The sequence below is a fragment of the Cylas formicarius genome, unplaced genomic scaffold (genome assembly GCF_029955315.1).
Source record: "Cylas formicarius isolate icCylForm1 unplaced genomic scaffold, icCylForm1.1 PGA_scaffold_9__14_contigs__length_23061073, whole genome shotgun sequence".
NCBI lineage: Eukaryota > Metazoa > Arthropoda > Insecta > Coleoptera > Brentidae > Cylas > Cylas formicarius.
The window spans coordinates 19,144,798-19,169,362 of record NW_026844365.1 but is presented as its reverse complement, the minus strand read 5'-3'; the positions used below and the strand labels follow the sequence as shown (position 1 = coordinate 19,169,362).

The following is a 24,565-nucleotide window of genomic DNA, read 5'->3' as shown; positions in this document are numbered from 1 at the left end:
TGATAGGAACAAGGACTCTGCTTATGGTTTATTTTTCTTCGTTGCATTCACACTTATGCTATGGCACGGTACTGTGGGGTGATTCCTCAGCTGCTGTGGAGATTTTTAGAATGCAGAAAAGGGCCATTCGAGTCGTTGCTAATATAGGATATAGGGACCATTGTCAACCTTATTTTAAAAAATTCAAAGTGATGTCCCTTCCTGGCATCTATATCTACTACCAGTTATTAGAGATACAGAGAACGAAAGGAAACTTTAGCGCTAATTCCGCCTATTCAACTCGTTCGGGGGATCTCCTTAGACGGCCTAGGTTTAGACTGAGGAAGTCTGAGAACAACTCATTAAACCTGAAATTGTATAATGTTTTGCCAGGTACCGTGAAAAAGATGAGCAATAGAAAATTTAAACATACTATTAAAGAATTTCTACAACGTCATTGTTTTTACTCCCTGCGAGCATACATTGACACTGTCACTGGTATCGATGTGCTATAAAACTGTATAGTACTGTCTAATTTTGTTTGTATTAGATGTGTGTCTTTATGTTATTTATTAATTTGATTTTATTGCACTTGAATATCACTTCTGACTTGCTACAATTGTACGCCCCTTTTGTACGAAACGTAGTCAATAAATGAATCTATATATCTATCTATCTATTCTATATATAGCGCGAGCATTGAAGATGCCAAGTGAGATTTTGGCGAAACGTCTGCAGGATGCCAGTCGGAGTTCAACGAGCGAACGGATGATATCCCGGAATATAGTGTCATCATATATATATATATATATATATATATATATATATATATATATATATATATATATATATATATATATATATATATATATATATATATATATATATATATATATATATATATTGAGCGTAGCGAGCATTGAAGATGCCAAGTGAGATCTTGGCGAAATATCTGCAGTCGGATACAGGATTCCAGTCGGAGTGTAACGGGCGAACGGAATATATTGTCAATATATATATATACACATACGATTACAAAAAATCTACAATAATAATAAGTATAAAAACGTAATACATAACATATAAAAACAAACCGGAATAAAAATTTAAAAAAAGGGAAGATACGGAATACAACCAAACAATGGCCGCTATCAAGAAAATATATTTTTTAAGTAATGTATTTCCAAGACCGTGTGATAAATGTATATCGATGGCAGTACCATAACCACAAGATTCTAAAACAGCGGTTAACAGCTACAGTATAACAGCGTATGACAAGTAGTAAGTCGAAACCAGATTAGAAAATGTGGCACTGCTAAGATTTTACACTTTTTCCTTAGTTTAAAATTTTTAGAGACAATGTGATTTTTAGGTGTTCTTAAACCTAACATTATATCGATTACTATTCCCCAAGTTTTTTGTCTCATCAACTAAAATAATTTTAGTATTGTCTATAGAAATTTCAACATTGCTCTTACGAAAATCTACTTTATTCTTGCCCCCCTTGTCTCAGGATTAAACTTCAAGTTGTTTTTTTTTTCTATAAAGATTACTTAGTATTTGTAAGTCCTTCAAAAAATCTTTCGTATTAAAAGAATCATCAGCAAATGCCTATATTTTACAGTATAAACGAGAAAGAGTAACGGTCCTAAGATGAAACCTTGTAAAACCCCAGATCTAATATGTACCTGATCAGATAAGTTATTATTACACTGTATCGACTGAAATCTGTCGACTAAATAGGAACTAACAAGAACGGAAGATGCATTATCAAAACCATATTATTTTAATTTAAATGGAAGTAAATGATTTATCGCATCAAAGGCCTTTAATAATCCAACAGGATAAGCATAGTATTTATCGTCTTGTCAAGGGCACGCAAAATGTCGTCAGTCATATGCATAAGGACAACAGACTCCATTTTCATGCACTAAAGAATTTAAGTGTTATTTCCGTTAATTGAATCAGAAAATCTGTTATTTTAAAAATCTTGTAAAAATGAAGAAAACAAATTATTGATTTGGAATAATAATTTGAATTGAAACTATTTTTACTTTTTTAATATTTAAAACCCTTGAATCTCTACCATAGCTTTTTACAAAGCATTTTCTGAAGGAACTCTATTAATATAGTTCTATTTCCCTTCTTAGTTTCGACCAAAGAAAATTACGTAAGCGTTTATAAATGTTCCAATTATTTATCTTGTTCTTTTGAAATTGTGCAACGCATTATCTCGTTGCTCTATAAAGATTTTTAAGTTGTTGGTAAGCCAGGGCGCTTTAGATTTCTGATTCTCGACTTTATAAGAGGTGCATGTGGGTCAAACAGGGTCTGTTTTGGTTAAATAATATATAACATACGATTGGATAAATACATGTAGAGTTATTTTGATATTAACAGTTTTGACGAATCTCCTAAAACTTATTTCAATGACCGAGTTTGTTCAAGGGTATGTAACCTTTACTCTGTTCTATTCTTTGGTTCTGTGCGTCACCACCATATACCATGACCACAAATATTGTGTTTTTACAACTTATCCCGTGATTAACTTTGCCTACTGTTTATTACTCCAAAACCGCAGCCCCTTATAGAACACCCTGCCGAGCAGACGCTTACCGGTAACCATTCCAGGACCATCCTAGATATTTATCTACCTACACTAACAAGCGGGATATAAACACGTTTTCAATCTTGCAATTCTTGAAATATGTACATAAAAAAATTAGTACAAAGTAACAATTTATTACGTTCTATTTCATTACATTTCTACATAGTATCGTTATTAATATACAAAATATTAAATATAATAATAATAGAGTATCAGTCACTTAAAAAATCGTCACTATCGCTACTATTGTCATCTAGTTCAATGACCAACTCCGCCATTAATCGTTCTCGATAAATATATTCTTCTTTTATTTTTTCACAATTAGACGACCACCCTTGGACTGACGTTTTAACTACCTCTTGCGGAATTACGTTTATGGTACTTTCACTAAATTTTCGTGCAGTGTTATTTCTTATAATCTAAAGATTTGCTGTCCCTTTTGTTGTGCTATCGAACCACGAATATAATAGATAATCTTAAAAAAGTTGTTGTTTAGAAATTGAAGAGAAGAGAAGACACAAAAAAAAAACAAGAAGAATGTTGTTATTCGACAGGCGCACAAGACAAAAATGACTTACCTCTAAGATAAATAGAACCCTCCAGAACTATCCAGTGAAAACAGCCTCGCAGTGTCAAAGCTCGAAAGTCAGGTACATAAATACGTACTTACTGAAAGGATCACATTCAAATATCTCCGTAATATATACGAACATATTGCAATTTGGATTAAACTCCTAAGAACGATACATATCACCTGATGTTAAAATAAACGCTTCCACTTGTTCGAAAATACCCCGCGGCACCAATATTTAATCAAATTTAAAACGGTCCATTTACATTTCAAATAAAAATTTCAAGTTTCTACAAATATTCGTTACGGTCCATCTCAAGGAAGACCTACTGAATGCAGATTAAACATCTGTTGGGATGGGGATGGGATTTACCTGCGATGGTCTGCCGTTAAGATACTGTAAAAGCAATAAATGCACTATATTTTTGGTCGTATTATACTGTCGTATGCAGTCAGTGGGTAATCGGTTAGAGGCTAAAATATGCCTGCACCTTCTTTTAATGAATAAAAGTTCTTGAGCAAGTCTATAAGATAATTGTTTTATTTACATGCTGCATTGTGTTAACTGCGTCTGAGTCCAGTTATACGCAATGAAAAAAAATACAAAAGTAAATAATTTTCGCAAAGAACAAAGGCGTCATGTCAATGTCTCGCCAAATGCAAGCCTATCGCGAAATAAGTCGACGTTGCGCAGACCGAATGACTCACGAATTAAGGCAATTTATTAAAAAATTATATAAAAATAAAAGTTAATTGCGACAAATGGAGCCAGCACCCACTTCAATCTTGTCCGAACCACGTTGATCGGTCAATAGCGACCGCGACAAACACCTTATTTAATTCTGGCGCAAACCTACATTTTCGAGCAATAAGGTTAAGCGTTTTAGTGTCGAAAAAATCTCCGAGCTAATTACCAGCCGCAATTAAGGCGAGTAGACGACGGAAAAATAAATGAGATTTCCTAGCGCACACATGCTTTTATTCGTTTCTTAAATAACGTTTTAACTAATCCGTTTTTCAATTACTACACACAAAAAATGTTATATTCTAGTTGAATATAAAAGAATCCATTTAATTTATTCGATATTTAACCCACCAAAAATTCAATTCGATATCGACGTCAATACGATTGTTTTTGGAAACATGAGTTAGTTAGCGAGAATATCGGTATTTTCAATAGAAAACTAACCTATAATTGTAGATTAATATTAATTAGGTGATAGGAGTGTAATACTTGTTACAAAACTTCTGGATTCCTCCTGCGTCGATTTTTGCTGAGTCGAACTTGCTGACGTTTCGCCAATCATCCTGTTGACTTCTTCAGGAAATGTTACGGTGGTCATGGACACAAATCAATATCAGGAAAGGATTCAAGATATTTTTAAATCTGTTATTAAGGCTTCTTCTCTATCAGACTCCGACTGTTACCCCTCACGACTCTAAAATTCCTCGTCTCTACGGACTTCCAAAGATTCACAAACCAGGATTACCCCTTCGAATCTATTGTCAGCACCATTGGTTCTCCAACATATTCTCTAGCAAAATATCTAGCTTCCTTATTAAAACCCCTTACAGGGAAAACTGACAATTTCGTACTTAATTCCTTTCAATTCATTGAACAATTAAAAAGCATTACATCAGATAAACAAGATATTCTAGTTAGTTTCGACGTAGAATCCCTCTTTACCAAAGTTCCTATTCCCGAAACTCCCGACATAATTTCAGCTATACAAAAATCCGAGAATCTGGAACTAATCCTTCTCACCTTAATCGAAAAATGCTTGTCTGGAACATATTTTTCTTATAACAGTCAAATTTTTTGAATTTTTGAACAAACGTTGGGAACGGCTATCAGCCACTATCACCAGTCATTGCGAATATATTTATGGAAGCCTTTGAGAAGAAAGCTCTCAACACGCTACGTCGACGATACATGATCAAGAAAGCGTAGTAGATTTTCTTAGATATTTAAACTCTATACAGCATAAATTACCTTTTACAATTGAGTTGCAAACTAATAATAACCTTCCATTCTTAGATATTCTTATCAGACCAAAATCAGACCTAACATTGGGTCATTTTGTTTACACAGCCGATACCTTAATATACCTTAATGCAAGGTCACATCACAACTCTCTTGTTTACAGAGCCGTAAAACTGTCTCAGCCCGGGTCACTGAACCCATAATTAAAACACCTTATCTCTGCTCTTCTCTCTAATAATTTCCACATTAAAGATATTAAGCGTTCCATTAGAAAATATACTTCACCACAACCTTTCAATAGCAATGAGACCGAAAGTATCCTACACTTGCCACTGTGGTCATTCTTTATTTTCAAAACATCACTGACCACATATCAAAAGTTCTAAAAAAGTATAACATCAAAACCAGATTTACCATTTGTCCAAAAATCTTTCAACATCTTCGGTCCGTCAAAGACAAAATTCCATTTTAGATGCCAATAGTTTACAGCATTCCATGCAGATGCGGCAAAGAATACATCGGAGAGACCGGACGAAAAATATCAACTAGGCTCAAAGAACACGAAAGAGCCTTACGACTAAGACAAATAAACTCATCAGCTGTTGCCTAGTACAATCACGACACCGGACATAAAATTTTATTCGATAAAACTAAAATTCTTGCGTGTAATCAACTCTTCTACCAACGAAAAATCCGAGAGTCTATAGAAATCTATAAACAACCTAACAACCTTAACTGCGACTCAGGTCTCTACCTGCTACCAATATGGGAATCAGTCATCAGTCATTGAAATTAGAATTTAGAATTATAGTAATATTTGGCTACAGTACAGGTAATGCTTTTTACAAAAAACTTCTGGATTCCTCCTGCGTTGGTTTTTGCTTAGTCGAAATTGCTGACGTTTCGCCAATCATCCTGTTGGCTTCTTCAGAGCTTGACTGAAACTTGCTCGTATTTTACTCTGTACCTGCATATATCCACCACCATATCGGATGACTGATTCCCAAATTGGTGACAGATAGAGACCTGAGTCGCGGATAAGATTGTAAGGTTGTTTATAGATTTCTATAGACTCTCGGATTTTTCGTTGGTAGAAAAACTGATTACATGCAAAAAATTTAGTTTTATCAAATAAAATTTTATGCCCGGTTTCATGAGTGTGTTCGGCAACAGCTGATGAGTTTATTTGTCTTAGTCGTAAGGATCTTTCGTGTTCTTTGAGCCTAGTTGATATTTTTCGTCCGGTCTCTCCAATGAATTTTTTGCAATAAACGGAATTTTGTCTTTGACGGATCGAAGATGTTGAGAGATTTTTGGATTTTTTAGAACTTTTGATTGTGGTCAGTGATGTGTTGAATGTAGGGAAGGACAACATTATCTTTGAAATGTTGTGGTGAAGTGATATTTTTCGTCCGGTCTGTCCAATGTATTCTTTGCCGCATATGGAATTTAGTAAGTGGTAAATCTTGTTTTGACGTTATTCTTCTTTAGAACTTTTGATATGTGGTCAGTGATGTTTTGAACGTAAGGAAGGACCACAGTGGCAAGTGTAGGATTGCTTTCAGCCTCATTGCTATTGGAAGGTGGTGGTGAAGTGTATTTTATTATGGAACGTTTAATATCTTTAATGTGGAAATTATTAGAGAGAAAAGCAGAGGTAAGGTGTTGGTTCAAATATGCTCAAGACTATGTCGGCTTAAAATAAAAATGGCAAGCTCTCAATATGTTAAGTTTATTTCAACAAAATGAAATGCTTCGCTTGAGTATCGCATATTTTTTAAACAAAAATGTAAGTAATTCCAATGAAATATATATCGCTTCATTTTAAAATTTTAGATATTTTTGTAGCATCTTGAATTGAGCATATACAGATGAGTGTTAAAAATATAAAGTTATTCTATTTAAATGAACATAATTTTATATTAAATTCTTGCTGGTTTTAAATTAGTTTGGTAAAGTGAGGCTTCCCACATGCTAGATCTTATTTCTGCTCCCATCTGTAAAATGCCTAATTACACACCGATCTAGCGTGCGGAAGGCGTCACTTTACCACTTCAGTTTCGTTTCCCACGGATCTGAGCCATTTCGGACATTTCCGGGATTTTACCGCACTGGTTTGGGAGCAATCGGATGTTTACGGAGATATTTCCCACGCCTTGAATTTTGATGTTTGTGAATTCTGACGGTCATGTTAGTGAATGTATTCGTGTTGTTTTGCGAAAATGTACCCCAAAACAAACGGCGATAGAAAAAGTATAATATGCTACAATTGCGCTAAACGGCATTTGAATCACGAGTTTTAGTTGACACGAGCGGAGCGCAGCGGAGCAAGTGTTTAATAAACGAGTGACTTATTATATACTATTATACATATTACATACTATTTTGGTTCGTTTTGTTTTTGAAGCAGCAATTTGACCTGAAAAAAAAAATATTACAATACAAATATGCATATTTTATCGGCATAAATCTAGCATACCAGTTTTATTTAGATATCATCTTAATAGTAAAGGAATATTTGAAAATATTTCCACGAATTTCATCTAGGATTGCTTTTTGGTGCGTTGTACAGAAACGCTGAGTGGTCCAAATTACCGCAATACTCCGAAATTCTTAGAAATATTCCAAAATACCTTGCAATTCCTAAGAAATTATATTTGAACACTAAAGCACCCAAGTGAATAACCACTCAATAATTCAGTATCCGATAAAAACGGAGCTGTTCAGCGGCTTAAAGTTATTTATTTGCTTATTTATTGTTCGGGAGCTTTCCCATCGTGGTCGTCTCGAATATGATATCGCTTTCGGTCCACCTCAGACCAACAGGAAACTGATACGGGCCGCAACAACATTAAATTTTATCACCTTCCATTTGTACAAAAATATGTCGTGATTATCGAACAACCTTGACGAATGCCGTGCTTTTTTTTAGTACCCGATTTGCTTAAGTCTATGTGAGGCACGATTATGGCGGTCTACAGTGAGTTTTACCGTAAACGCATGACTTCCAAGTCCGTCGCTTATAACGTTATAATCGCCAAATGCTGGTTTCACCGAATAAATCAGGTTAGTTTGGAGGAAAATAACCTCCGTTAGCGCTTTAAATTTTCTCCTCGTATAATTGGTCTAATTATCCGAAAGATTCCGCCGCGTAATTAATATATGCTCGCGAGCATCGATTTTCTCTTTCTTTTCTGGCCGCATCGATATTATTCAGTACTCGAAGAAATGGAAACTCCGTAAGTTGGTGTTACAAACACGCGCGATTTCAATATTTACGTGCACATATATTATGTAATAATGCGACGAAGAATGATTCATCATCAGACAGGAACATGCAATCAATGGATTCTTTTACGGGGGTTGTGGCGGAAATTTTGAGAATGAAATACCCAAGACTTGTAGGCAATGTTATTGTTCAGTCCACCTAATATAGCATTGTTTTTCAGAAATTATTCAGCGTCTTCAAAGAGTATTTGGTGAGCACGCAGAATCGAAAAGTACTGTTTATTCAATTCAATTCAGAATGTTTTTATCGGTACTGTATGCATAAATAAAGACCTTAGTGGCAGGATCCAGCTCAACAGCTCATGTAGCCAGCATTAAGAAAACATAATAATTATAATTTTTTTAAAAGTTACTTGATTATTTATAAATAACTTTTTTATCCACGACTTAGCAGGTGGAAAGACCTCAGGTAGCAGGGACATCATTAACTTTAGTAGCGTTGTAAGCGAAGGACCTCTGGCAGTATTCTGTTTGGTAATATGGTGCTGTGTAACACGCTTTGTTAAATAAATAAGAGGGCTCTGTAGCGTTTTCAATTTTATGTACTAGAGTGGCAAGGTGCAAGTAATACTTTTCAACTTGATATTCAATCACTTAGACTGTTTCGGATAGTCATTAATCATATTTGCTGAGGTTATAGCAATAACGTAAACTAGAATTTTGAATTTTTTGCAGACATCCATTATTTTTTAAAGTAAGATACGGCCAATAAACAGTGCCTCTCTACCCATATTATATTATCACCAGTTTTAGTCGAATGTTCGTCTTGAGAATGTCAATTTCTTTAAACATTTTAAAAAATGCTTTTTTTTATTAATGTTGCCACATGGTCTTCATAACTTAAATTAAAATCCGTCACTAACTTATCATTATTTAAAATTTTATTAAAATTATAATTATCGCAGGCACTCTCTCTATTAGGGCAAAAAAGGAGTAGCTTAGCCTTACCACTATTAAGAAGCAGACAGTGAGCCGAAGACAGCCCAGATACTATATTTAAGTCTGTATTTATATAATAACTTAGATCATCTACGTTATATTTAAAAAATGGATAATAAATCTGCATGTCATCATATTGATGAGACATGCTATATTTGAGGTGATAGCAATAACGGTCCCAACACACTTCCCCGTCGTGCTTCTTAGTAGCAACAAAACTAGAAACATTACCACCCAGCACTGCTGTCTGGCATCGGCCTTCCAAACAACCCTTAAAGAAATGCACAACTGAATGGCTTAGTCCAAAATACTCAAGCGTTTTGAGAAGTACACTGTGATCTAGCGGTTCTAGCGTATCGAAACCTGATTGAGTGGGGGGTAAAATATCATTTATTAGCAAATACTTATTTAGTTGTTCATATATGATCGTCTCTAATACTTTGGACAAAGAACGCGATATCCTAATTCGCCGAAAGTGAGAGAGAATGTATGGAAAGGGTACCTTAGCTACTGGCACAACGAGGAAGGAAATTTTGAAGTAAACAATACATTATTAAGAAAATTCATATGAGGTGTGAGGTGGGGAAGAATGAGAGACACCAGTTTAATATCATATCCGTCGGCACCTTTTACATTAGTTTTTATCTGCCTAACGACCTTCTCCACTGTCCAGTCACTTCATAAAAGAAAATTTATTCTTAAATTGTTTAAATTGTCTGTTATCCATAGCATTCATTGATAATACCGTTGCTTCATGGTGCACTTTAGAGAAACACTGTCGATGAAAAAATTATTAAATGATTCTTGTAGAACCCGTAGAACAACAATAGAAGGCGATCCACACAGTGCCGTAGAAGACCTACTGAAAGAGGACAGAGGAGGAAAGAGGAAGTTCATGACATATTCCATGAATGTTTGATTGAGTGTCAAAACTTTTGAGACCAAAACAGAAACTCAACCTAATTTTTGTCAACGAATTATAACTACTGACAAAACTTATATTGCTCATTTCATTCCTGAGATGAACCGTAAATCCAACGAATGGCACGAACCTGAAGAATGACCTCTACTTAAGGCACGTGCAATTCTATATGTTGGAAAGGTCATACTTATTGTATTTTGGGATTAGGAAAGGATTATTTTTATGGATTATCCGACGAAAGATACGGGATGTTAGATTTGAAAGTTTAAGCGATAGGTAGATAAAAAAAACACAGAAAAAGTTCTTTTGAGAACAACTGAAAGAAATTACCTTATCATTGGGATCAATGTATTTAGTTAAATTGAGGTTATGTTGATAATCCACATTGCAATATTGACGAAAATAACGTACAAAAGCAAATAAGAATTGAATAATAAACAAAAAAAACTGGAAACAAAAACATTTAGTTCCAAGTGGAAACCAACCTCATTCTCATAGCAGTTTATCTATTTTACCTGCTAGTATTTTAGAACTTGAATCTTTTTGTCCATTTTTATTGGACGTATCAGTAAAGTAGGTAAATGCTCCATTTTTATACAAAAGAGAAAAAAATTGACAATTAGAATAAAACAATGAAAATTATAAATTCCCAGAACTTTGGAAGCTTCCGCTTAATATCTCCATTAATTTCAAATGAAAAACCATAACATATTACCAGACCAAAAGTTTTGAATTCGTGGTAAACGTGTACAAGAGCTTTCCTTGCAAGAATTCTTTAATTCTTCAACTTTTAGAAATGGCATTCTTTCAATTTGTATCAAAGACCTTTCGTTTATTTGGTTTGTTTGATTTTTTAATTTTTGTTTATATCAACGTATGAATTCAGATTTTCAAACAACGGATCTCTTTTCTAAATACTTTTCATGTGTTTTTTTTGCGAACAGAACTACGAGCTCTTGATTAAGCTAATACAAAAGAATACGAATACGAAAGAATGAATTTCTGCATTTTGTATCACATAACTTGTAGCCTACGAAACTTTTTGCTCCACTATTAGTTTTTGGGTACATTTTTTCAAAAAAAAAATTAAATTTACTGAATAACGTCAGATGTGAGCATCAGAAATGACAAACACCAGAATACTATTAATAGCTAAAGTCAAAATCACAAATCTGGCACTTGTTTTCAGTCTTCCAATTTCAAAACCTTAATTTTTCCGCAGAAGATTTGACTAAAACATTAACCGGCAATTTTCAGTGTTTTTTAAACGTTTAAATCAATATTATTTTTAGTAACCATTAAACAATTAGTTTTAAAAATGCCATGCTTATACATTCGACATAAAAAGGGACTTCGGAAATATTTTCATAGAAACGCGAGCATTACGTTTAAAAAATTGGAATTTCCTTTTGAAAGAATTAAATTTACCCCAGCTTGTACGCTGTTTTAATAAATCGGACTCTATAGATTCACATGTAAACGAACTGTCTATTGGATTACAGTTAGTAACCATAAAGATTCTAAAAAAGGGATGGCTCTTTCGCGAATGACCTTAAATTTTAAACAATTACACGCCATTTCATACTAAACAGCACACACTTAACCTGTTTTCCCTGAACAATAGACCCAGTGTCAGGTAGTTGTGAAAGACGGCAAAGTTTTATTGGTTGAACGCGAGATTTGAAATGATCGCGCAGGCGCATATGTTATTGTGGCTTTAAAAGTCGATGATTATGATTGTCTAAACCTTTGGGATTTAATATTTGTTTGTATCTCGTGTGTTTCAGTCCTGTCAATCATGGTGCAACCATATATCGACGATAGTATGTACCCTTTCGATGGCGGCTGGAATCGGCAACCTCTACAGGCTGCCCCAGGCCACCCTGATCAGAGGCGGACTCCCATTCCTCGTGGTCTACGTAATTTTGACTGTGATTATTGGCCTTCCGCTTCTATTCCTAGAACTCGGTATAGGTCAAATGGCTCAGGAGGGTTTCATCAAATCTTGGAGAGCGGTGCCATTTTTTAAAGGTAACAGCGTAAAATATAGGTCTAGAAATATGCAAAGCGCTTCAGTGTGGAAGTGATATGTGTTAGATATCGCACTCTCGTGTAGCTACTGTGTCCGAGATAAAAACTGTCGCCGGAATTTAAACTAATAATAAGTTCATCCACGTTGTCTTAAAAATTATCAGCGGACCACATTTCCTCTTGGGTTTTTTCTACGATTTGTTGAACACAATTACTCCAGTTTTGTTCAGTATCTTGTTGAAATGCTTGATCTACTAATGAACGAACATGTACTGTATTGAAATCTTAGTTGTTCTCGCTTTACTTGGCGGCTACTTTCTCAATTTTATTTTGTCATACTCATTTTTGTATGCGTAGGAAGCGTTATCCATAAGCCATGACTAGACCTTAAACCTCAAAAAAAAGTTGCTTCTCTAATCGGTATCAAAGAGTTATGTCCATATTTTCAAAGAAGTGACACTTCGATAAATTGATTAAACATTGTTCTTCTCATCAGTATGCTGACGATACACAAATATACCACTCTTTCAATTATTCTGAAATTACTACAGCCATTTATAAGATAAACCGTTACCTGAGGGTTCTCAGTGATATTTTCAGTAAGGATAGCCTCTTCATTCAATAAGACACAACTTTTAATTTTCGGCAAAGATAGAGCTACAATAATTGGCCAAAATAATGCTAAAATTTATTTAAATCACGTAACTTCACAGCCTGTTCCTGGCTGTCAAAATTTAGGTGTATTTCTTGATAGAAATCTACGCTTTGAAGATCACGTGGCCTTTTGAATCCACAGCTATTAAATAAAAACTTTTCTAAGACTGTCCAATATTTCTAATTATGTTAACTTTCATGTCATATGACCTTCATTTACCTATTTCTTTGTAAAATAAAACATTTTTTATTTATAACAACATTTACTCATATTTTATGATAAAAGATTTAAATCAAATCACAGCACAATAAACTCTTATCTTAATACTGTCAGGAACAGGAACATAATAATCTTAAACTTTTAGTTTCTGAAAAAAATAAGTATTTCTGAAAAATAAAAAATAAATAAATGAAAACATTTCCTAATAGATATCTAATATAACTAATTTCATCAAATAGCATTATCACAATCTTAATCATTCTCACTATCAGATATTTCCTTAATGTTTTGGCATTCACCAGAATTTTCTTTGGAATCCTCTTGCACTGGAGAACTAAATTCATTAACTGAAGGCCCCAAAGGGTTTTTCAAACTATAATGATGGACGTATGATAATTTTCACGTTCAATTCTCAATCTATTTCTGCGTTTATTGTGGGATCAACCCTAAGCTACTGTGGATGAAGAAGGTGTAAGTACAGCGACAGGAGAAAATTTTGTTGGAGCTAGTTTTGACGTTTTCACTGAAATTTTGACGAAATTTAAAGGAAAAAATCATTTTTCAGCTGCGTTATTTTTCATACTGATTATTGTTATTTATCTTATCTCTGGAAAGAAGAATAATTGTATGAGTTTCTAATTCCTACCAACGATTTTTATGGCAAAAATAAACATAAAAAGCAATCTAACCCAACTTTCCAAAACGTTTATTCTTAGCAAATTACTCTGATTCATAATTTTATAGAAGATTTACTGCCTCATATCAAATTACAGGCGAAAACTCACTTTTTATTGAATATCAGCTCCCAAGCACACGAAAACAACCTAATTATTGATATATGCGTTATATTTGAAAAATATATAACAAAAGATTGACTTGCTGAACCAACATACAAATCGGACTTCTTTGAACAGGATATTATTGAATGTCAGGTGTATATTTAAATGGTGTGTTTCGTAAGATAGAAACTACTCTTACATGTTCTCCGGGATAATTAATTACAATTCGGTACAACAATTTATTTTTGGCATTTCTTACTTTTTTTAGGTCGATTAGTTTCTTTTTTAATTGTATAATTTCGAAAATGCCTTCCTATCCTAAAAAACAGATGACTATATTTTAACAACTGATGAAAAAGAAGGGATGAATATTTTGTAACTATAGGAAGAAAAATGGCTGCTGAAATAGAGTTGTCCATTTCTCCTGTGAAAATAAAACAAAAAAGTGTACGATGAACGTTAACTCCAGTCACTGGAAATCAGAAAATAGAATATACAAATCATTTAAAAAACCATTGTACTCCAGGAAACCATAAAATTACTTCAAAAATTATAAAATTTTAACATTTATCAGTTTATCAGTTTACAACGTCCATAGTATCACCTACATATAAAGCAGGATGTAGATCGGATCCGGGTAATTAGAATCCAATTAGTGCAATATCGAATTTAAGCAAAATATTAGAAAAATGTCTAACCATCTCTTTGCTTTTGCTCTATTAAGCAGTCATCAATTTGGTTTCACCATAGAGATCCAAGCTTACTAACGAAATTACTAACCATTTGGCAAGTTAGATGTGGGAGGCAGGGTTGTTTCCTATGCGGACCAGAGTTTTTGGTGCTTCTTCTTCTTTTTGGTGTGAAAGTGAAAAAGAAGAATGGTTTAAAAATACTAAAAATATTTTTGGACACTTTTAAACTAATCCTTAATATATAGTCTTTTGTATAACAGGGAAAAATCGTCCCTCTTCACAAATATATATTGACACTTTAGTAGAACCAATTAAGGAAATTGATGTTATAAACTTCTTGGGAGTGATGGTTGATAAAAACCTAAAATGGGATGGATAGTCATGTGTACTTAACAAAAAAAACAGATCTTTATTGTATAAATTTTATGTTACTAGAATTTTTTCCAAAAAACTGTTCCTCTAAAAGTAATACTACAGTTAAAATTATTTTTATGAGATTGTATTTTAACACTACTCCGTTACTTTATGGTAGAGATATTTGCAATGTTAATGCATTGCTTATCTTGAGTACATACTTTCATAAACATTCTTCGAGGCAGGCACTAATCAACCATAATTACGAAAATAGAGCTAATATTCACAGAAATGTTATCGTTCGTGCAAGCAAACGAGCTATTAATCAGTAGATAATAATTTATTTAGGGCTAATATTTTATAATCTGTTTCCTGTATGTTTTAAGAAAATTAAAAAAATTAACATTTTGTCTGGCGAGGTCAAAATCTATATTCTAGAAAACTCTTGCAGGTTTGTCTGGTATGCTTAATCTTAATTGTTTAGTTAATTTAACTTTTCTGATTTAAACTAAGATTGAATTGTTGTAGCTTTTTGAATTGATAAATTAATTAATGTTGGGTTTTAACGCATACAGGTTTTTTAAACCTAGGTCTAGGTCAAACAGTCATTGTAATTGTGATACTGAAATATTGTAATAATAACCGATGAATAAACGCTTCCTGTCGCTAGGAGATACATGCGAAAAGAGAATGTATGTATAATAATAATAGTAATAATAATTTGATGGATATTCCAGGAAAATTAAAGGACTAGGCATCTAGTTATTATTATTATTATTATTATATGCATATGCATTATGCGCTGTGTGGATTTTGAACTTATCCCTTTACAATATATATTATTTATTGAAATGTGACTAACCAAATTGTTGCTCAACTCGAAATCTTAAATGTTCCTTTAGGTATAGGATACGTAAAGTTACTCGCTGGATGTCTTCTAAGCATCTACTATCCACTCTATATGGGACTATCTTTATTGTTCATCATATGGATCATAAAAGGTTCCATGCCTTTCTCCGATTGTTCAGACGGAGTTATCATAAAAGAGGTAAACATATTGTTTGGTCTTTGTCGATGTACTTACAAACAATTGATATTTTAGGAAGGCTACTACGTTGTTGGAAAAATCGGAAGTGAATGCCTAAGGTAGGTGCTATAGCATAGCCGGTCTTCATATTGTTTATAGTATTTATCATATAATCTATCATTTTCGATACTGGGATACTCCATTACAATTCAAGATGCAAAAATGCTGTTTATATATTACTAGCTTATTCCAAAAATGCTATTATCAAATTTTTAATAGCGCTTGTAGTATGGAGCTACAAAAATGTGCAATTTTAAAACTTTGCTAGATCTTCCTGCTTAATATAAAAGATGTTTTGATTTTGTAAATACTTTTTCATTGAAACTTTTTATCAGAATATAAGGTGTTTTTCTTTTTAATAATTATAATAATTTTTTTAATGTTGTAAATTTTCGGCCTGACGAAATTATTATTTTCACTTTTAAAAATATAGTAACTTAATAATAAATAAATTACTGAAACTAAACAATTTCATTTTGTCACAAGATCAAGAAACGTAAAATTATAGAAAATAACCCCCCAGGGTCGTATTACTAACAATCTAAACAATATTTGCCGGAAATAATATTGCAATTTAAACATTATAAAACGCATCTAAAGCGAATATCAATTATGCGACAAATATCAGGTTCGTATTTAAGATTTTGAGACTGATGACGTCTTGAGAATAAAAAATTGGAATTCAAATTTTATACAGCTACTTATATTTATTTTTATTTATATATTTAAAATCGCAAATTTTTCAATTTGCCCTAGTAACTCAAAAACTAAGGTTCGTATTCAAAATTTGTAATCAATTCGCAAAAAATTATATAAACGGTGTTTTTGTATTTTCAATAACCTTAATTTTCCATAAGTACATAGTATATGTTTTTTTGTGGTTGTTTTAAGTGTATTTTATCAATCGTTATGGAAAACCTCACATGGAATACTGGTCAAAAATTAAAAAAAAAATACTTTCAATTTTCATTCTGCTATTGGAGGAGCATCAAATCTATCAGTTTTAATTCAATTTACTCTGAAAGTAACAATAGGGTTGCCAATTATGTAAATGTATGTAAACCCGAAAGAATCAACAATGTTTACATACAAATATTTAAATTATATGAACATCGACCAGCGGTTTCCAGATATTTTAAAATCACGACAAGATTGCGAAAACCGGCTTCTAGCCCCAATATATAATAACCGAGATATAGATTATCAGTTCGTTAATTTGTTATCCTTACCAAAAACCTATTTTTTGTATTTTTTTGTTATTCGTTAAAAAAGAATTGCGCGACAGCTAACGTAAATTTCTGCTGCGGGTATTGAATTAACAATAACAAACACTTAATTTCAGGACCACATTCTTAAAAACACCACTGGCAGACCCACAGTATTTTGGAGTATACGCAGCGGTACTTCTGTTTATCTGGATCATCATCACATTGCTGTAAGCGTCTCACTTAAAATATTCCCAGGTTACTTAATATGCGGAAAACGTTTCAGTTCAATAACCAGGACAAAAAGTTACATCAAATCTCTCCTGGTACTGTCCCTTCCGACGCTGGCGTGTTACGTCGCCATTACCACGAAATCGATCCTTTTCGAGGCCGAGGTCAAGGTGCTTGGTGCGTTTTTCCGCGACGTCGATTGGTCGGTTCTAGCTAGTGCCGAGGTAAGTCGTATTGTGATACCAAGTGATTCTCATTCCACGAAAAGGGACTCAATTTTGAGCGTAAAATTTGAAGTTCTGAAGAAGTGAGTAAGTTTTTTCAAATATTTACGCACCTGCAGCGTTGCGAATTCAACTGGAAAAAAATTTTGAGTAACTTTTGTTAAGATTTTCCTAACCCTATCTCTTCCGCTAACTTGGGATTTCTTTTGTGGAAAACAGGTGTGCTAGCTATTTCAAAATTTTACACGGGTTATCTGACTTTGATTCTGAGTCGTACACTAACGAAAGTATAAAAATAATTTTCACAAAAAAAACTGTATATTGTGGGCCGCTAGCAAACAATAGACTAAAATGTCTAAAGCAGTGCCAATGAAATTCGTTTAAAGTTCATCTAGCAAATATTTGACGAAATCCCTGTATTAAATAATTAATTTGATGCTTTACGAAATTTTCAGGAACGCATTTATTTGTATTTAACTGTATTAAGGTTCAATTATTATTACTATATTACGAGCAATGGATTGAAAAATATAAAATATGGGATACATGGAAAAATAAAATGCTATCTCTTTCAGTTGCTCAAATAAGTCTCCGTACACAGTTTTCTTTTAGTTTCTTCTTTCACTTATATTTAATCAGAAATATATTTCAACTAAATATCGTGAATCTCATTCAGAATAATAAAAATAAAACAAAAAACATTTGGGACAATTTATTTGAACGATAAAAAATAAGGCAGTTTTAGAATCAAGAAACTATGTCAAATAAGTCTCCGTACACAATTATTTCTTATGATAAATTTGAAAAGTTTCTTAAAGTCTAATATTTTGCTTTAATAATGGCATTAAGTCTTTTTGGAAGACTTAAAACAAACTTTCTTGTAACTTCTGGCGATATGTTTTCAAACTCTTTTCTTATTCTATTTTTGAAGTCTTCTTTACCCCAAACTTGATGTTTTTTTGACTCGTCGCTTTAATTATTCCCACAGGTGCTCTATGGGGTTAACATCCATATATTGTGGTGGCAAATGAAGTTGTTGGCGGACATTATGCATCATCTAGTGACGTACAAGCGTAGCAGTGTGTTTAGGATCGTTATCCTGTTGGAAAAAATAACGCCCCTCAAGGTTAAGTTTTTCAACACTTTGGTTTAAATTATTCTTTAGGATATTCAAATAGCCATGTTGGTCCATGATTTCGTCAATAAGAGCTAAGCTGCCTGTCCCACTAGCTGACATGCACCCTACCTCCACCATGCTTCACCGCAGGACAGACATTTTCGATTTTCAGAGCTGTCTTTTTTTCCTCCATATTTTATCCAGACCATCTGACACAAAAAGATTAATTTTTGTTTCGTCACTAAACTCCCTGGTTTTGTTAATGCGTTCTCGGGCAAATTACAAAGGTTTTTTTCAATTTTTTTCCGAAATTAATGTTTTCCTTCTGGCAACGGGGCCGTTATAACCTGCTCGATGCAAGCAGTTTCTAATCGTTTGAGGGCTAACATTTTTTGAGAATTCTTCCCTGATTTCCTCTGCAAGTTTTGGAGCGCTTGTTTCAGAACTAATTCTAATTTTTTTCACAACAGAAGACTCTTCTCGTGCAGGTAACTTCCTGGGACGACCAGAACTTGGCCGCACTTTATAAGATCCGGTGGATTTGTATTGATCTACTACATACTGTACAGTTGAATGTGATTTTTTAATTATTTTACCTTACTTTACTTTACTCTCCATTTTGCTTTTACTTCAAAACCACTGACTTAAAAGTGGCGTCAAAAATAATCAAGTATAACTCATTTGTTTAAGCGAAATTTGATATAAGCTGACTTGATAAAATATTGATAATTAACGGTTCTACCTTCAGTTCTTAATAGTGATTTATTAAAGTGTACTTATTTGACATACTTGCTTGCTTTTAAAACTGCCTTATTTTTTATCGTTCAAATAAAGTGTCCCAAATGATTTTTATTTAATTTTTATTACTCTTAATGAGATTGCCGATATTTACTTAAAATATATTTCTCATTAAATAAGTAATTGAAAGAAGAAACTATAAGAAAACTGAAAAAATACTATATGTACGGAGACTTCTTTAACCGACTGTATATGTATCATATTTCTAAGCAAAATTAATATTATACTTACAATTAACCAACGCGCTCGACACATAAAATGGAATGGAATGAAAAAAAAAACAACTTACAAGATTTGCTTTAGAAAAAACACCCCATTATGATGCGTACAGGCCTAAATTTCAGTTAGGTATATTACAACGTTTCAGAATTAATAAAAATTTATAACGAATAAATAACAGAAATCAAGTGTTCGTTAACTAAACCATACGTAAATGATATTCTTGATCTTAAAAGTATTATTCATAAATGCAAAAAATGGAAATAGATGCATCAACATGATACTAGGAATGCGAAATAATACTTTGTCTTAAGAACGATTGTTTGAAAATACTTTTTAAAAAATTCGCAAGTATGGTTATAAATATTTTAAACTATATTTAATTTATTTATATGTATTCTTATTTTTAGTTTAACGAAATTGTGATTTTCTTTGTGATATTTGAAATACCTGTAGGTACCTGCTATTAACCATGAAGTTAGGTTAGATTTTATATTTTTAATATTACCTAAAACCTAATACCTCAGTTGAACGACCGCCATATTCAGATTTAGCGTATAAGCGTTTATAAGGTCATAACTTCGTTTCAATCTCTTTTTTGAAGTCAATAGACAATATATAGTAAGGATGTAGTAGCACCATTTATTTTTGATTCAGCAGTTGATTCCATGTTTGCCTATCTCCTGCAATCCTTTCAGCATCATGCAGTCTAACATTTATTAAGGGTGTTGTTTGGTCTACCCATCTAGTTGGAGATCCGCCTCTTGGGCGTTTGCCTTCTAATTTCCCTTCTATGATCAGCCATTCCTGATCTTCTAACTAAATATCCCGGGTATTGTTTTCATGATAGATTTGTCTTTCCATATTGTGCTTAGCTTGGTGTCCTACATTTCCCAGTGTTGGTAATTAAATAGCCAAGATAGTTAAAATTCTTTATGGTTGACGCTATGATCAGTATGTCATCGGCGTAGTACAGATTCTTAATTCTTTTTCTGACAGAGGTTACACATCAGTTGAAATAGGTTTTTTTTTTGTTTGATAGTGTATAAAGCAGAGATACAGTGGAATATTAAATCCTCTAGCATTTTCAATAAGCTGCCTGGTATTTAATATTTGTTTCCTAGTTGCTTTTCCTGGTACAAAACCTGCTTTCTCGTCTGAAAACCGTCTGCCGATCTAGCTGGCGTGCGATATAAAAGAAACCGGTCTGGAGATTGCACTCCAAGCTCGAACTTTGTTTGAAAATTGGAATAAAGAGCGACTCCACCCGGTTTTCCGACCACTGTCCTGTTTTCTCTATAAGGTTACAGATTTTATGAAATATTTCTTTTTCCTTCTTTTCCAGAGCCTTTCAGGCCCCTGCCGTTATTTGATTCGCCCCTGGTGTTTTTCTGTTTCGGAGAAGTTTTATATTTCACTTTCAACATCCGATCTTAGTATATGAAGCTCCTGGAGGGTACTTATTTTTTCTGGCAGTGGTTGTTAATTACCTTTGTAAAGTTTTTATTTCTTGGGTGCATAATTTAGTAAAAAATATATAGGGTCAGTCAAAAAAGAAACCTTGCCTTATTTCTTTTCTAATTCTTAATTTTGAATCACCTAAATTATCTGGGTTTTCGTTATTCACTTTTGATTTTAAATATCCCCAGAGGAAAAAACCATTGAAGTAATATCTGGAAATCTTGCGGGGCATTTTATTGATCCCATTCAACCAAACCTCTGTCCGAGAAATACCATATTTAAATATTCACTCACTTGTCGAGCAAAATAGGACGAAACACCATCCTGTTGAAACCAAATCTATCCATATCTATCTGCTGAGTAAGAATTAAGTCATTTAGAAAAAATTGTAAATATCGGGCTCCAGTAAAACAATTTCGTTATCCCATGGAGGATTCTTTGTACTTCAATACCTACCATTTTGTTTATTGATACATATCGTGGCTTCATCGCAAAATTGTAGTCTGCGGTCGAGATCAGCATCGTTCTGCTCCGGTAGTACTGTAATCTTGTACGAATGATTTTTTCTTCTGTTCGTTAGCTCACAACATTATTCAAAGCTATTTCAACGTCTAATAAAATGTTTAATCATGAGTTTTTTGACGGCCTGGCCATTTATCTACTGTAATGAGTCTTTCTGGATATTTTGGGATAAAAACATTACAAACTTCTTGATTTCTCGTTTTGTCTCAATATCCAATAAAAATTTAAATCTCTGAGTTTCATTTAGATGCACCATATTTATTTTCTTTACTGACAAAAATGTAATTGCGACAAATTAAGAAATTGGCCTGTTCATTTCAAAATTAAATTCCTGTGTTTCATTTTTTCTTGAAATTCAATACCTGATTTTTAATTGAGTCGAATAATAATAATAATAATTCTTAATGTTTAACAGATTAACATCCTTTTAGAAGACAATTTCATCTTGAGAATTATAACTATAACTATAATAAGTATTCAACTATATACACACCAGCAAATTAATAGTGAAAAGTGGAGTTACTGGGTGAAATACAGGTGACGCCCTTATAGTTCTTAAAGGAGCATGGAAGTTCAGCTGGCTCAGCAACTCAGAACAATCCACTAATGAATTGCACAGTTTATATAAAAACTGAAATGAAAGGTACCTCCTACGATTCAACAGTGAGGGTACCTTAAACTCTGTGGCAATGCCCTAGTGATGTACTTGCAAAAGAATCAATAATCCCCAAATCATTCTGCAGAGACACACAGTCGACCACACTATCAATTATTCTAAACAATTTCACATCATTAGCAAAGAGCAAACTTTGACTATCAATATTAGCTACTATATCATTAATGAAAAGCAAAAATTTCAATTGCGCTAATTTGCCACCCTGGGCAACGCCGCTACTAGCCATGAACACAAGCGATGCGTGACTGTGGAGCTCCACATACTATATTCTGTTATGCAGATATGATTTTATAAATACCAGAAGGTCCTCACAAAATCCAAGCATCCTCAGTTTAGAGAGCTGTACAGTGTGGTCCACCCGATCAAAGGCGGTTGAAAAACCCGTGTATAGGACATCCACCCACCTCCCGTCGTCCAAAGCCCTAGCTGTGAATTCTGTAAAGCAAGCCAAATTACTGATGGTGCTTCGACCTTTAAAGAAACCATGTTGTTTGTGGGTGTTTCATTTGGTTGAAAATACTATTACGCAGCGACATCTCGAAAACCCTCGCAAAAGGCGATAATATCGATACAGGCCTGTAGTTGGATATAGCAGATAAAAATAAGAGACATGGGTTTAACCAAAGCATGTGCATAATCTCACACAACGAATCAAGGAACTTTATGAGGACCACAAGGTACTTTGTTCTTAACTCGTGCTAATGCTTTTAATATAGTCATAATATAGTTAAGTGATCAACAGTAATAAATGCATTAGAAAATCCATTCAATTGAGGGATCTGTTGTTGAGGAGTATTATATAACCCGAAAAAACTTAGCAAAAGCATTAACAATCTCTTCCGGGTTGGTGTAATTCTCTTCCCTGTAAGTGAAAATGTCTGACAATTCTGTATTTGTGCGTTTAGAACTAACAAATGACCAGAAAGAAGTGGGATCCTCTGTGACTGCATTTTCGGGCTTAAAGATGTAGTTTCTATATGCGACATCAATCATTATTTTAATATCCGCACGTATTGTTGACAGTTGAGAGTCATTCAACGCAGGATGGTATGGATCTTTCGCAACTTGTGGAATGGACTTTTTTGTGACTTGATATTGGACACAACTAAAACAAGTGGTCTGTTATCGCTATTTAAAATGCTGTTAAGTTGATAAAAGCTAAGGAAATTCATAAAACTATTAATTAATTCTATCTTATAATCACTTTAACTATCCATGCTAAATAGAGGAGCATTGAAGTCACGCAAAATAATGACTTGACTATTGATAAACAAAACTCATGTTATTTTCAAATTGCTCAAAAAAACAAAAACATAAATTCTTGTATAATCCAGAATAAATGTACCACTCACCAGATCTACTACACTGATATTATTCCAAATCATATTTAAATATACAGCAATTGCTCTAAAACCAATCTTAACTGCTAACATGACACCCCCATTACGCGAAAGACCATCATATAGTTAAGTGCTTGTACCGTGCTTGTAGGAAATTTGACGGGAAAATTTTTGTTCCAGGTATGGTATTACGCAACGATCCAGGTATTTTTCTCCACCAACGTCGGTTTCGGCTCCTTCATAACCAACGCGGGCATACTGTACCACAAAGTGAATCCGCTGTCGTAAGTTATTCGCAATTTCGTAAACACGCGAGAAAACAATAACTCGACACCATAACAACAACGTATTCCAAGAATTTTAGAATTATATCAATTAAAACAGTTGAAAGTAAGACAATTATATACGATTTGCGGCGGAATAAGTTATAAGTTTTATAATTTCATAGAAACCGCGGCAACAATAAACAATTAGAACGAATTAATTAATGTCTAAGACGTGGAACGTGTGATTTCAGGGACTTTAAGAATATTTCGTTTTTTGTTCATTTTGGTTTTTTTTTGTTGAAATATTTAATCACTTAGCGAATAAAAGAATAAAATAAAATTTCAAATACCAGGTGGTCCACAGTGGATGGCCTATGGCGAACGGATCATATTATTTA

General features: G+C 33.4%; 1 protein-coding gene across 3 annotated transcripts in view; it reads left to right on the top strand.

Annotated features, from left to right (window-relative positions):
- Positions 1 to 24,565, top strand: part of LOC132706905 (sodium-dependent nutrient amino acid transporter 1) — a 107,811-nt gene that overhangs the window by 72,926 nt on the left and 10,320 nt on the right. For all 3 annotated transcript variants that reach the window (XM_060678489.1, XM_060678492.1, XM_060678490.1), the window contains 6 exons: positions 12,079 to 12,322; positions 15,924 to 16,069; positions 16,124 to 16,167; positions 17,451 to 17,543; positions 17,600 to 17,768; positions 24,082 to 24,185. In XM_060678489.1, coding sequence (XP_060534472.1) covers positions 12,079 to 12,322; positions 15,924 to 16,069; positions 16,124 to 16,167; positions 17,451 to 17,543; positions 17,600 to 17,768; positions 24,082 to 24,185 — 800 coding nt within the window. The remainder of the gene's footprint in view (positions 1 to 12,078; positions 12,323 to 15,923; positions 16,070 to 16,123; positions 16,168 to 17,450; positions 17,544 to 17,599; positions 17,769 to 24,081; positions 24,186 to 24,565) is intronic.